The 16,491-nt window shown below is 35.1% G+C and overlaps 1 protein-coding gene across 5 annotated transcripts in view; it reads right to left on the reverse strand.

Annotated features, from left to right (window-relative positions):
- The window catches only part of LOC138710184 (putative divalent cation/proton antiporter TMEM165), a 150,700-nt gene extending 138,673 nt beyond the window's left edge, over positions 1 to 12,027 (reverse strand). For 4 of the 5 annotated variants that reach the window (XM_069840818.1, XM_069840820.1, XM_069840817.1 and 1 more), the window contains exons 1-2: positions 11,836 to 12,027; positions 11,511 to 11,738 (exon numbers count right to left, since the gene is read on the reverse strand). In XM_069840818.1, the coding sequence (XP_069696919.1) occupies positions 11,511 to 11,657 (147 nt within the window). In that variant the 5' untranslated portion in view covers positions 11,658 to 11,738; positions 11,836 to 12,027. The remainder of the gene's footprint in view (positions 1 to 11,510; positions 11,739 to 11,835) is intronic. The other variant, XM_069840819.1, reaches the window with a different exon arrangement.
- Positions 12,028 to 16,491: the final 4,464 nt, after the last annotated feature.

The following is a 16,491-nucleotide window of genomic DNA, read 5'->3' on the forward strand; positions in this document are numbered from 1 at the left end:
AGTGACTAGACACTAGTGCAAGACATGGAAGCACACTTACTTACAGGCACATTATATCACATATTTGCTGCCTACATAGGCTATTTGTTATAAATAATCAACATTTTCTGTTATAAATAGCTGTTTCACAACTTATCAATTGTTACATATTAGTATTGTCAGTTATGTTTGTTACATGACACAAGAGGACTAGTGTATTGAAAAAAAAATCCACGTTTTTCACTGCTGTGGCATCTGAACCAAGTCATGGATGGAAAAGTGAGGCTCTTTGTAAAAGTGAATAACAATTTCATAAAAAGATGTGAACAACATATTGCAGTGAATAGGGGACATTTTGAATAACAAATGTGAGCAAGATAAGTAGAAATTCTACAACTCCTGTTGAAAGTGTTGTATCAGTGCTGGGGATATGATTGTGTGCTTCGCAGTATCCAAGCCATAGCTCGGCAGAAACTGGCACCACCTATCTCCGATCACGATAAATGCTCCTCACTGTACAAGTAAGGATTCCATGCATGTTATCTTCATACAATTACATAACTGACTTCAAATATAATCCGACATATTTTGAAAATCATTTTGCCAACATATAAGATCTGAGATTTTTACAACAGTTCAGTTCATATGGTATAACTAACGTATTTACTATAATGTTCCAAAATTTCTTACTGTCCCTACTGATTTTATCCTCATGAAGAGAAGAAGAGACGATGGAGATGAGTGATTGACATACTTGAGCTCATTAAATTAATCTCGGCGACTAACTGACGAATTTGGTTAATCTTTGATCCCACTACACACCACACACAGTAGAAAAAATGTACTTAAATCATTGAAAATAACCTCAAAATTGTGGCATACTACTCTAGAGACACAATGTGATCATTGCAAAAGTTCTAAACCCACCTAGTTCACACCAAATACCTTCCTTTCTTATAAAACCAACAGAACATTTTCTCAAACATTTTCACAACCAGTGACATAACCCAGTGGTACCACAGACATTTTGCACTACACAGGAAAGAAAATGTTATCAAAAAAGTGTGTATGTAAGGCATACCAAAAACTTGAACAAACCAAACCTAACCTGTCACTAATATTCGATCTTCCGAAAATTCGCTATTTACCAATCTACCTACCAAAAGCATGCATGACATACCAAAAACCTCAACAAACCAAGCCTAACTCATCACTGATCCTCGACTTTACGAAAACTCGCTATCTGCCTAATCTACTAATCTACCTATGAAAAAGCATATATACCAGGCATACCAAAAGCCTGAACAAACTAAGCCTAAATCACAGTCTAGTATATACAGTCACGAAGCTTGAGTTGATGAGGGTACTAGAAGCTATAGACTGTGCATTTACTGTTTCACATTGTATGTGATGAGGCGATAGTAGTGATCCTAGTGGTTAACATCTATCTATGGATGCATATTCCCTCCCTAAGTATTGAGCTCCGTCATTGTATATACTGTCACACATCACTTATTTTTCTTCCCAGATATTGGTAACACTGCGACACTCACATGAAACTGACAATATGTAAGGAACTGATATATCATGTACTGTACTCCAACCAAGAGAAAGTCTCAGGGGAATGAGACGCAGTGGGGAAATGCTTTGAATGAATGTTGATGTCATAAGATGTCATAAGGTCACATACATGGGTACACACAACTCCATTGGCTAACTCTCAAACCACAAACGATAACACATACACACATACTTATACTACCCTACTTACAAAATTAGATCATGGTTAATTTCCTAGTCTTTTAATCCCCCCATACAGGAAATAACATATGCAGAAGAGTGCATGTTTTTTAAACTGACGTTATAACGGTAATATTATCTACCTACTTCGCTCCAATAGATGACGCAATAGTAAGCACATTCCTTTCATGGTTAATCTTGTGGTTGGAGAACAGTATTTACAAATTGTTTATTAAGTGAAATGGTGATAATTGATTGATTTCATTTCTTCCTGTAACCACTGCAGGTTGCCATCGACAAAGAGTACCATGATACAATAGAGTAAATGCCTTGAGGCTTAGTGATATACATTGTTGTTAGAGTGAAAAATAACAATTTGAATTATATTGAAACGAAGTAACATCAAGGAGATGCGAATTAGTCATGGTCCATATGTATGATGCCTGAAAATAGCTATTGAGCCTTTGAGTGCTGCAATTGTTAGATCTCTTAAAATACTTTTATGCAGGCCAAAAGATTTACAGAAGTTGACTAGGAACCGGGGTATGGTCCCATGAGCTCCTATCATTAGTCCCGTAATGACGATGGATTCCAGATGGTAGTTGTCATTATAAAAACTGATGGAAGGTTTATATATATTCCTTTTTTCCTCGTGTACTTCTTCTGGCTGGTGTGCATGCGATTCGAATCTCACAGTAGGGTCTATAATGTAAACTTGAAGAGAGGGAGGTTTAAATGCAATTATGTCGATTCTTCGATTACTGCCCTCACTGGATATGCCGTGTATTTCTTCATATACTGAATAACCTTTGTTCCTTAAGGCAATTGCTATTATAGAGCTTACTACTGTATGATGCTGCGTATTTCGTAGAAGTTCAAAGTGTGGACAGGTCCCCAGGACATAGGCAAGGGTTTCAACCTCCCTGTCGCAACGTCGACAGAGGTTACTGCCCAAAGACCTGCCAGGTACACTACGCACAGCTGACACGTTCGCATTATCTAATTTGTATCTGTGAAGTTATTCTATCTCTGTTTAATTTGATGACGAAAATGATATGTATGTTGTGTGTAGCGAGATCGTAGATTCAATGACGATTTAAACATAAGCAACATTCTTAGAGATAGACTAGCTAGGTTTATGTTCCTATTTGAAGATAGAACAAGATTTCCAGGAAAAACTTACGGTGAGTGTAAAAAGTATTCGCACGGTGGGTAATAAAAATATATAGCAATAATAAATGTGCTTCAAATACTATACTCTCAACTTTTTAGAAATGAACACAAGTTACGTACAAATATACACATTCTCTGTTATTTGTTTATATTATATAAACACAAAATTAATTGCACAATTCTCAAAATAAGCCATTCTATTTGATTAAAACACCATGATACCAAACAAAGACACGAACAAAAAGTATTCGCACACTGGTCACACTTTAGTGAGTTCCTTTTCAGTTTCAATACTTTGCATTTTACATTAGCCTCTAACCTTCTGGGCATAGAATTAACTAAATTTGTAGTAATACTTGCTGGAATGTTGTTCCACTCTTCTATGAATTGAGGACTTCACCCGAATAACGGCGTATACGTTTATACGCCTGTTTTCCGACGATCAAGGGATTAGATACTTGAATGCGTATAGTACACTGCAGTAAATTTTCGTAAGTCTAGCTTCAATACATAACACAGGACACAAAGTTACGCATTTACGTTGAACAGGTGAACGCACCTACTACAGTGGCAGTCACGTGCTGTTGCAAGCCGTACCATAGTAGGCTAATATTCGATGTTTAGGCCTATTTCAGGTTGTCAGTTGCAGCCCTGAATCATGACCGAAAATATGGGAAAAAAAAGAAGCTTGTGAACGAAACTAAATGGAAAACTGAATAAAGGAAAATGAATAGAAACAGTGGCAAGTCATACACAACTTGTACAGGTAAGGAAATGGAAAAGAAGTTATTTACAAAGTAAGAAGATGATGTATGAAAATGTGTACACATGAAATTTCAAAGGACGATCAACTCTCTATTTTTAAACGCTTTGGGACATGGGTTCGAAATTAGAACAATATCATTTTATTACTTCTTGCCTTGAAAGAGTGAATCTAAAAGCTGAGAATCAAGAATAGGGATAATTTGTGGAAATATAGTGTTTTCTATAATGGGGGTAAAAAATTTGATGTTATCAATACTTTCTATTGAGTTTATTGCAAATTTCAGAGAAATGATTAACAACTGTTCAGAATAAACTGGTTTCAGGTGACATCCTCAGTAAGTCGTCCTCATACAATCATGATGCAGAAGTACTCGTATAAACAAGTGCAATACAGTACATCAGGGGTATTTTCAGCTTGAACCTCCTAATCTGCATCATTTGAAAGACGGGAATGGAAGTGTCGCTGCTGAAACTTTTGACTCCAACACAAATGAACCCAGTGCCTTTGAAACCCTTCAAGGCGAAGGACTTAAGAGACCTCTTACAATTTTCAGATGAAGATGGCCAAAGCTGACAGAACTCAATGCTGAATAAAGCCAGGACATCATCACACAATGGTGAAGATGACTCTAGCAACAATAGTGATGATGCATAAAGAAAAAAAAAAAAACATAAGAAAAAGATAATCATAAACTGGAAATGTAATGTTATTTTGTAAGTCTACTTGTGTAATTACTAAATAATTTTATTTAATATGTTATGGTAAATGTATATTTTATTTTGTTGAATTTATTTTATTTTACTTTTTTTCAGACAAAATTATTAATAAAATACGAGATGTTCCCATATATAATTAATTTTCATGTGAAGTTAGACACCTAGAACATCAGAATAATTAAAAACAGTGCTAAAACATATTGTCGCTGGAAAAAGGGCGTATACAGAGTTCCATATTATATTTATTTACTAATAGCAGAACATACTATTTGCTGTTATGTTTCAATACTTTTGTTTTAAATATCCTCGAAATTATTTAACAGTAATGAAAAACTTTTTCGACGCAACTATGATGAACCTGACAGCTTACAAACATAGAAATAAGTTTATATCAGAGCTACATTTTGCTGTATACGCCCTTATTCGGGTGATGTCCTTTAGAGACTCTTTGCTGGTAATATGCCTAGTTCTAAATAACCCAAAGGTTGATGTCTGGTGACTGAGGGAGGGGTGGGGGTGTCTGTAGGTACGAAGGGATGTTATAGAGTATCCACAGTCAAGCATTGTGGGCTGTATGTTTGGGGTCGTTGTTTTGCATGAAATTGTCTCTGATGCCCAATTTTTCGGCACTAGGCACTACATGACCCTTCAGAATGTAACTGTAACGTTGGTGATCCATATTGCCACTCCTGCTGAACTCATGCACTCCACCTCCACTGTGTGATGAAGATTTTTCTTTTATAGTTCAGCATTTTTTTACTCCACACAAATCTTCTTCAATCAGACTGAAATATATTGAACTTACTTTCGTCAGTGAAAAGCTTTCTGTTCCAAAATTCTTGGGGCGGGTTAAGATTTGTTTTAGCGAAGTCTAATCTTTCATTCTTATTAACTTTACTGATGTAGTATTTCCTATGGGCGATTCTACCATGGTATTTACTGCTCCTTAGATAATTTCGGATTGTACTATCACATACTTATACTGAGTTCACATTGAAGCTGTGCCGAAATTTTTGATGCACTAATATGTGAATTCTTTTTAATTTTTCGTATGATTGCTCTGCTATTATATTCATTTATTTTCCTCGGCCAGCCACTTCCCTTTCTTCCTTAGAAGTTTCTTTCCCTTTTCACCCCCTTTGGCGTGATAGCTGTACACTACTTGTGATTCTAGAATCAAACTGACTTGAAACATGCATTACGAGCGTTTCCTTAGTACCACATCCCTACTGCGTTCCACATGACTGCTTCTAATTGTCAACAGAGTTGAGTGTGTGATTACTTTTTACGCTGTAATTTTGTTAGGCATTTAATTTATTGAACTGTGATAGATACTACACGCAAAATTATTAACATTTCTTGTATGTATTTGCTATGAGATGCATTCTTATTATATGTGAACAGTTTATTTCATACCAAGAGTTAATAGTACTTCATTTAGGTCTTACTTTGGAGTAAGAAAATCGTTGTGCGAATACTTTTTACATTCACTGTAATATCTGCTACTCCTGTCTTATTTCACGATCCATATTAGTAGTGAGTGTGAACTGGTAGCAACAACAGATATTGAGTTTTAGGAAAAGAAAAAGTCTTTTTCATATCAAATTGCCTATACATTTTTATTTTTTTTATACTCGATCACAATTTTGAATAACTAGTGCAGCTGATGTGTAAGATAGACTCTCATGGCTGGTCAGTAAGTTACCACTATAAAATAGTACAGTAATAAATACAATATTTGCAGGGTTTAGTGTTTTTATTATTCGTTTTCTTACACCATATGACAATGAAAGCTGTGACGGACAAAAAAGTCATCTGTCAGCATACCCAATGAGAAGCTATATTAGAATTAACGAATGTTTATACTTCTGACAGTTAACATTATGAGTGAGGTGGGGGCACGTTGCCATAGCAATGCCCAATCACAGTCCCTTCCCCTCTCACCCTGCTGCCACCAAGCATGTGAAGTGTTGCCAGTTCAACAAAATATACACACGTGGTTTATTATGAGGTCGGTTGGTTTTCTGTGATGGCATTTCAATGTCCGTTGTTCTTAGTTTTATCGTTTGATATTCTGCCTTTTTAACTCGGTGTTTCACAGTAATTTTTTTTTGTTTGTGCGTGCGTGGGTGTGTGTGTGTGTGTGTGTGTGTGTGTGTGTGTGTGTGTGTGTGTGCATGCGTGTGTGTGTGTGTGTGTTGTTACGCCTATTAGTGTTTATTTAGTTTTTACGGTTTATTTTTAAGTTTAAATTTAAAATGGCACAGTCAAGCCTTAAAGGCAAAAGAGGGCAGCCACGACTTCATTCTCCAAAAAGGTTTGGCAAAGGAACATCGATTCGTGGCCAAGCCCGTGAAATGGTATGCTCTCTTAGGGCTTATTTTGATTTAGAAAAACAGAATGAGGGTCCGCTAATAATTGATGTTAATAAAGTGTTGGCGAGAACTGCTGCTGCTCTAAACATTTCCAGAAATACTGTCATCAATATTGGTAAGGAAACTGAGAAAAAGAAAAGGAAGTTGAAGAAAAAGAAAAGGAAGATGGCACACCAGCTGGGCCTTCAGATACGCTGCTGAAAACTCTCAGAAAAGTCAAACCCAGGTCAAAGCCAGTTATGGATCTTAATTCATTTAAAAAGAATGCCATTCGCCGCCATGTATATTCATATTTCCATAGAAAGAACATAATTAATGAATAAATGAGGTCTTCCACACCACTTTTCAATTTTTATATTTTTGGTATTGGAATGTATTGTAGATTATCAATGTTCGTGTACCAGTTTTACAACAATGTTATTTAAATATAAAATATGTCGCACATTTTAACTTTATTCGTTCATTGTTGAGGCTGTCTGTCCTGCTCTCAAGCAATCAAAATTTGAAGCATGGTTTTGTTTCTGCAAATACAAACTTAAATCCATATTACTTGTTTACGAATTCATTTATTTCGGTATAGGGTAAAGGATATAGTGATGGGCACTTTAAGGTGCATTAAAACAAATATTAGGTAGAAAACATACAATTTTCTGAGATATCATTTTCAATTTTTTTCAATAAACTCCTAAATGTATTTACTATAGTTTGTCACAAAAAATAATTGAAAATGATATGTCTGATCCTTTCGAAATTACATCAATGTTCAAATGGAAGAAAAACATAGTGATGGGCAGTCGAGCATCTAACTTGGGCACTATGGTATACAGTGATGTTCACACCTGTGGAGTAATGGTCAGCACATCTGGCCGCGAAACCAGGTGGCCCAGGTTCGAATCCTGGTCGGGGCAAGTTACCTGGTTGAGGTTTTTTCTGGGGTTTTCCCTCAACCCAATACGAGCAAATGCTGGGTAACTTTCGGTGCTGGACCCCAAACTCATTTCACCGGCATTATCACCTTCATTTCATTCAGACGCTAAATAACCTAATGTTGATATAGCGTCGTAAAATAACCCAATAAAAAATATATATATATACAGTGATGGGTACATCAATATTAGGCCTATAATATAAAACTGAGACAAATACTTCTAAATTGAGATTAATTTATGTTTCCAAAATCTAACATACTCCTCGCTCTATTAATGCTGTAACTATATCCCTAATTCTTTTTCTTTTTTACAGTAATCTAATAATCCTACTCATTTGCACTTTTTTCCAATGGCTATCAGTTTATATCAATGAACTAGTAATGGGCACTTACAAAAATTTAATGATGGCACTGTGCTCATCACTGTATAGCAGCGTTTCTCAAACTATGGTCCGCGGACCACCTGCGGATCTCGAGGTCTGCCCTTGTGATCCTTCAAAAAGGACAGAAGAAAAAATAAAATTCAAGCGAATTGCGTATCACACTATAGTTGAAAATCTCTGAGTTTGAAAATGACACATGTCAATTGCCTTTCATTTTTTCTCCCAGTAGGCCTACCTACTGACATTTTGTTAAAATTATTATCCTACTCGTCTACCGACTTCCCACTCTGCTCTCAGCAACAAAAGAGGGATTTAAAGCACTATGAACGTAGTATTTCTCGACATCTTTTCCCTGCACATCAGTTGATGACATGTGGCTAAGTACATTGCCAGATCTTTCAGATGTATTCTCAAAACTAAATGAACTTAATCTCTGTCTACAAAGTAATTCTTTGACTGTTCTCAATGCGCATGAGAAAATATAGGGGTTCGAGAGAAAACTTGGTTTGTGGGTCAGTTGCGTAAAACAGAGGATTTGTCCACCATTTCCAGCCCTAGAATCTTTTTTGGTTGAAAATTATTTCGTTATTGGAAAAGAATTATGCAGTGACATACTATGTTCACATTTTGAAACTCTGAGGTCACAATTTGAAGCTTATTTTCCAAGTAAATATGATGGATTTTCATGGATTCGTGATCCCTTTCATTGCGATATTGAAACTAACAAATTTTCATTGAGTGAAAGAGAACAGTTAATTGAACTCTCGGATGACATTGGACTTAAAATGAAATTTCAAGCGGAAGGTATGGTTAATTTGTGGACCTCGTCACAAGTGAAAAGAGAATATAGTGAACTGTATAATGATGCTTTATAGATTATAATTCAATTTGCTTCTACGTATCTGTGTGAGGAAAGGGTTTTCATCACTAACTCAACAAAGTACCGAGATCGACTCAATGTATGTGACGATCTGCAACTTAAGCTTACCAGCATACATCCAAATATGTAACAATTGTACAAGAATCGGCAGGCTCATCCATCTCATTAATGTCAGTACCAACATTTATTTATGTTGTTTAGTTAATAAGTTAAAGATTATCCAAATTCTAATAGCCTTGAATTATTTAAAAAAACAAAAATGAATTTTTTTTCTAACAACATTAACTTAATTAGTTAATAATATAAAATTAATTGAATTAAATTAATTTTAATTAATTAATTCTGCTTTAAAATAAAAGTATACTGGTATTAAAATATGCTACAAAAATGATAAATTTTCTTTCCAAGGGAACAAGTGTAAGGTGATCCGCGGAACTGTTCTGACTTAAAAAAGTGGTCCCCACTTCTAAAAAGTTTGAGAAACACTGCTGTATAGAATAGTTTTAAAAAGTCCGTTTTAAAATATATTTGTCGTATGATAAACAAGTTATATTATATAAAACTATAAGAAACAGGATAATTTGCTATGAGACATCGTTGCACATAGGCCAGTTTTACACTAATCCTAAACATCTTATTAAATATTGAACAAGTTCTGAATTATAACCTAAAATAAGACACTTTCCCCAACACTTATTCATAATAAGGTGAAACGAGCAACGCATCTTGTATTTTTGGTCCAGGGAAAATACTTCATTTAACAGTGATCTATGTGCAACGATATCTCCTAGCAAATTGCCAGAAACAATGATGGGCATACTGTGTCCATCACTGTATATCACGTGAATTTCAGTACATAGTGATGGGCATGGGCCATTAAGACACAATAAATCGTTATTTCAGTATTAAAACCACTTATCTCTACTGAGATAGCCTACACTAAACGAAGTTAAAAATCAATCTTTGAACACAATACAGAAAGCAACAAAACCTCCAAATGCTATTTATGACAGCAACGAGCACTAAAAAATAATTAATATTAAGTGATGATAAACATGGGCATGCACATGGGCACAATGAATTTTAAACTGAAGCTTCCTCCATGCTCTCTGGACATAGATTATGCGCGGGAATGTATGTCAACAGTACTGCTGCGAATCATATGGAACAGAAAGGCACTGAATTCTAAGCCACAAATCCTTATTACAACCATAAATAATTTACTGTGCCCATCATAGGTATCAGTACCCTATAATTATTTAGCCCTTTGTGAATAAATGTACTTTAAAAATGAACAAAAATACTTATTTCAAATAATAACAGCACATAATTCGTTTATGTAACAAAATTTACCCAGTCATCGGAAGGTTAATATTACAATTATTGTTGTTATTATTATTATTATTATTATTAAAAGTGGTGGTACGGTAGTGGCAGTAGTGATATTAGTAGTGTGATAGTTTCGATCGATCAAAATATGTTATGTGTAGTTTCGTGAACTTTTACTATTTTTAATTTTCCGACAATGTCTTTTAGTCAGACAGCTCTAATAACAATCTTGGATTCAAGACACCTACATTAGAAATTAGAATTCAACCCTAATTTAATGCAACGTGAGATAAGATGTAGTTTTGAATTTCAAATCTGCTTTCCCATCAGTCTCTCACTGCACTGAGGCAACAGCGCACTCCCTTCTGCGACTCCACACACAACTGTTGGAAGTACAAACATTCGTCAATTCTAGTATAGCACTGCAGTGATGATCAAAAGTTCTGAAGGCGAGGAGCGGCAAGAATTTTGACAAGGTTGGGTGGGCTAGTTGAGATAAGTAAGAGATAGAAAGCGAGATTTCCCTTCATTAATTTTTTTTTTAATTTTATTGGGTTATTTTACAATGCTGTCTCAACATCTAGGTTATTTAGCATCTGAATGAAATGGTGATAATGCCGGTGAAATGAGTCTGGAGTCCAACAACTAAAGTTACCCAGCATTTGCTCGTATTCGGTCGAGGGAAAACCCCGGAAAAAACCTCAACCAGGTAACTTGCCCCGAACCAGGATTCGAACCCAGGCCACCTGGTTTCGCGGCCAAACGCACTGACTGTTACTCCACAGGTGTGGACCCCTTCATTAACAAAGCTACAACTTTTCAAATGCTGGTAACATTACTTCTACGACTTCCATTAGGGTCCGCACTAATAAAATGCGGGTAACGCAGCCAATCATAACGCTTTGCATGAAAGTTCGTGCTTGTTTAGAACGGGCACGTCGGTCACACATGTTCCTACAGGAAGGATCTCTCTCAAGACAATCTAGATAACCTTTCATATGTGTTCTATGCTCGGACATTGGCTTCCTTAATTATGGTGTAAGAAAACGAAGAGTAAAATAAATGTGTAATAAATGTATATATGTCACATATCGTAGATATCAAAATTAAAACTGCTGACACAATTGTGATTAAACATTATTCAAAATATAACACAAGATAGGCCTACATATGAACACGAACACATCAAAATTAGGTAGGTCTACAGTATATTTAAATTCCCAATATGTATTTTAACGTACCACTGAAGGAGGATTGTCAGACTTCACGTTATCCGCTTCAACGGGTTCCTTTTCGGCTTGAGCAAATGATAATAAAAATGTCACCAAAACAATAAGGAATATGTGCCTTTTACAGAAGCTCCACAACATTACTGTTTTCACTGTCATCTTGAAAGCCTATTACAGAAATTCATCGATAAGAAAACGAATATACGGTTTATTCCAAATACTTATTGTGTTTCACAGCACCTGTAAACAACACGAATATAATTTATTATAGAACATGCTGTAGAGATCGTAAATTTAAAAATTAAACCAAATCTGACATCATATAGGCTATACCCACCTAAACCACGATGCCGGTCTTATTAGAAATATTTGAATCCATATTAATCACGTCTCCATCATCGTATATCTCAAATAATCTAACATTATTTGTTGCGCCACTATCTTAAACATTTATAATTACTAACATTTCCCTCTTATGTCAACGTCGCTCTTCTGCAAAGCTGGACAGAAATGGTGGCAAATCAGTGTCGCCAACGCAGAATTCGCTATTTACTAGCAGTGGGGAAAAAATAACGTAACGGTTATTATGGAACCGTTCCTTGTTTTGAACTGTTCCAAAAAGTAACAGCACCTAGGAATACAACCACAGTCTACTATATACAGTCACGAAAATTGGGGTGATTTTTTGCAAATCTCGCGGTAGTAGCTATCCGCTTGGAGCGCTGTGAGTACTAAGAACAATAGACTGTGCCACAGCCTTCGTGATCTAATACAGGCCGTATAAGACAGACCATGTAACTCGCTTAACCCGATAACGAAGGGCGGCGTTTCAACCATATAAATTAGTTGGAATCAACGAGTTAGTTACTATAGAGAGGCTAAAGACCTCTGATAAGCGCTCCCTGCGGAGGCCAACAGTACTATGGATGGTTCCCTAAAAAACATGGCGGTCTATAGTACCGCCAGCCTCCGCAAGGAGTGCTTATCAAAGGTACACTGTATCGAGTTGGTACATGTATTATATTTTTCAGATACATCAATATTTAATTTAAACATTTCGCTATAGGTTTTGTAAAAAGCTGATTTATAAATGAAAAAGTAATAATTAAGACTTTAAAATTTCCAAAAATGTCTCATTCCCTCGGATTTAAATGAAATGTACCGTAAATCATCATATTCGTTGCTGGATAATTAAACCCTCTCAATACAGGTAGCATTGCCCCAGAGAATTATAAGATAAGACGGACTGAGCATAAGCGAAATATCTGTATTAATAAGTTTGTACCATGCAGAGTTTAGTATTTATTGTGTTTATAGGGCCTACTCCAACTTTCTTTTTATTAATGCGTTAGGGCTCTTTTTGTTACCAAGGAGGAAAGTTAGCACTTGCATCACACACAATTTGTCATTATTGTTCAAAATAATGTAAGAACAGTTTTATTCTGCAAAAGCCTCTGCTTAGTTGCGAGACACGTGTGAGATCAATGCTTGTTTCAAATTATATTAGACTACACGATGTCTCCATCACGCGACAATATTTGTTTCAAACTATATTAGACTGTCATGATGCCTCCATCACGCGAAAAGAAGTGTACCTAGCTGTGGCTCCTGTTGTTTCTGATAACAATGTTAATCGTAAGTATCTTATCGTTTCAATAAATGTGGTGAGTTATGATCACGAGTAACTTTCTATTAGTGTCATTCTTTAATTATTATGTTGCATGCCAAGAGATTATTTGTAGTTTTAATAATTTCAGTTTTCAAAAGTTCTCTGTGTTAATTCCAATTTCAAATGAATTTTTCTCAATAACTTAATTACTGGATATTTTTTTTAATTTTCGCCACTACCTTGCCTATATTTTACTCCTATTAGTTACATACGTCGTCTCTCTTGAAATCACCTGGTGAGCACTGAATTACATGATTTCATATTAGGTTAGACTAGCTGTAAGGTAATTAAATTTGTGACGAAGTCAAAAAATTATTTATTTTTCTTCTGCCAATTAAATTCATCCGTCTTTAGGTGCTTTGCTTTGGTTGCATCGAGTATAGCTTGTCATTTAATATCTGGGCTATATTTAGTGAAACTAATAAAACATAGACCTACAGCTGTTATAAAACGTAAAGTTTTGTGTGTATTTTACTTTTTACGTATTAACATAGTCTTAATATGTAACTCAATTCACAAAAATACTAACTTCATCACAGTCATTTCCTACAACATCAGAGCCACGCCCCTATGTTTTGACTAAACGAAACATGGCGGACCAATGTTCAATTGTCTTCAACTTTCTGAGATCTTTGTCCTCTCTATAGTATCTAACTCGTTGGTTGGAATACATAAACAGTAACATATGTTTCTCTAAAATGTAGTGTAATTCCATTAATACAATTTAAAACAATGTTTATGAGACACTTCAGACATAATTTACTTGCGAGTTAAGATGTAATATTATATATGATGTGAAAATTACGTTGTTCGTATGTGTAATACATGCCTTTATTTCGATTAAATATTGAGAAATTCTTGTACATTCATTTATGTACGATTCAATAATTTTCAATTGGACCGCACGGATATTTAGACATGTTGAAATTATAGGTTATGTTTACTGTACCAGTTGCCCTTTCTGTCTAAATTTAGTGATCTCCAATGCCTTTCCATTCATATGAAACTTTAAAGAAGGCAGATGTGCTAAATTGAAATCCCAATATAAATTCTTTTTTATTAAACCTCAAAATAGCTTCCATTCTAAACTTGAAATGTTGACGCGAACAGATTATGTTAACATGTAAAATTCTCTTCAAATTAAAATAACACAGTTTTGTAATTATTTCTGCAACAAGAAGTAAACGGAAATTATAACACACAATACACTAAATAAAGCTTAGCAATGATAAGCAATAAAGTTATAATATTTCACTGAGCTCCATACACTGAAATAGACAACCCAAACAAACATTACGACGTGGTCTAGATCGGAAAAGCATTGACAGTGCCGTATTTCGCATTATTGTGAAAAGTTCATTATCGGTTGTAATAACTGTAAATGGCTAAAATACAATAATTTGAATAATAACATGGGTCAAGGAGACGTTTCTAGTACTATAAATTGTGAGAAAAATAGGTTAGAGTTATCCTTCCGAAAGATCCAGGAAGGTGAGTTTATAGAATATAATATATATTTTATGAAAATAATATATAAACCTTATGTATTTCATATTTAAATAGTGGAAGGAAGGTGTTAATTTTTTTCAGAAGAACACGATATCGAAAGTACAATACATTTTATGCAACGAGTTAAAAAGAGAAGACTACAGAGTGGCCATGTTGTCCTGTAAAGCGCTCTTTGCGGTGCCACCGCGAAACACGGCAGATCTGAGATAAGCGCCCACCTTTGTAAAAATTCGTCTGCTTACAATGTTGCATAACGGAGGTAAGAAGTACAAAAAAACGAAGAAAAAACATGCCTGTTGTGTGTGCTGCATATAACTGCAATGTCAAAAGGAAAAAAGACAAATGATATATCATATTTCATGTAAATTTTATGAAGTTAAGTCCATAGTTTTGTTAATTAGCAGCATTTTTTTTCATGCATAAATGTGTAACAAAGCCCGGCATAAACAAAATAAATGGTTCACTGGTAATGTACTTAAACTAAATACGGATAAAACCAATACAATTCCGTTTCAGACCCAGTGAAAAACAAATACCAATACAATATTAAAACTGTATTTCGACACTAGCATCCTTTATTTCTGCTCCTTCTGTCCTTACTGCTTGTACAAGAAGACGATGAGCTGTAGCTTATAAGAAGTAGGCCTATTTCGACGACAAATGATTAATCAAATAAATTGTTCACTAGTAATAAAGCTAAACTAAATACGGATAAAACCGCTACAATTACGTTTCAAACCTAGTAATAGCAATCAAATATTAAAATTGTATTTCGACACTCGCATCCAAAATAACGCAAAACTTTGGGGTAGGTCGTATTGTTGTTAGTATTTTGACTGGAAGGACATGGAAGAACATAATTGAGCACCCACGTGCAATAATGGGGTATGTATGAATATATTTCGTAACTACTATTGTAAGTGGATGCTCAATTATACACTAATAATTATCTGTGCCACAGCCCTTGAAAGGCTCAGACAGACCAGCCGGCTGTTGGCCTCACGTTCACATTTCGATAATAATTATACTTTACTGTAACAAAAAAACTGAAAGCATATTTTGTCATGTTTCACCCACGTTACAAGCTTGGAGGTAAAGGTTGTTTACTACAGATAGGGCCTACCTTCATTCTATGTCTTATGGTAGAGTAAATAGTTTTGCAACGTGTAGAGACTGGGAAAACAATTTAATAAAATCATCCGAATCATACTCGTTCATTTTATAGGCAATCTTGCAGGTCGCATTTAAAAGAACCTAGGAATATTAACATTTTCTTCAGTATATTTGCTAGGACTTCTTGTCATACTACATGACAATTTTGCTTCCGTTATTCTTTTAAGCATTCCTTCTAGGAATAGCTCAAGTGTTTTAAATTTAGCGTACATAAGTTTAGATTAAGTTCCTAGCACGTATTTGACGAAATACTAGGTTTTTCTACTTCAGTTTAACTGATTTATGCAAACGAAATTAGGACAGCTGACGATTCTAATGTCAGTTATCACCACGCCCACTTTGTTTTGGGCGCATAAGTTCATTACCGACGGTCGTTCAATTTTCTTCAAACATGGCTTCGCAATGACCACTCTATATCTATCTCTTTCTAACTCGTTGATTTTATGGTCTGCTAGGGAAAGAGTCTGTGATGAGGCGACAGTAGCGATCCTGGTGGTGAGCAATTATCTATGGATGCATATTTCAACTGTTTACGTTTGCATATTTAGTAAGTATTAACCTTCGTGACTGTATAAACCTCTATTTATTTGTCAATGGTATATACTAGACTGTGATACAACGTTACAAAATAACAGTGTTGCT

This window comes from Periplaneta americana, chromosome 12 (assembly GCF_040183065.1).
Source record: "Periplaneta americana isolate PAMFEO1 chromosome 12, P.americana_PAMFEO1_priV1, whole genome shotgun sequence".
NCBI classification, from domain to species: Eukaryota; Metazoa; Arthropoda; class Insecta; order Blattodea; family Blattidae; genus Periplaneta; species Periplaneta americana.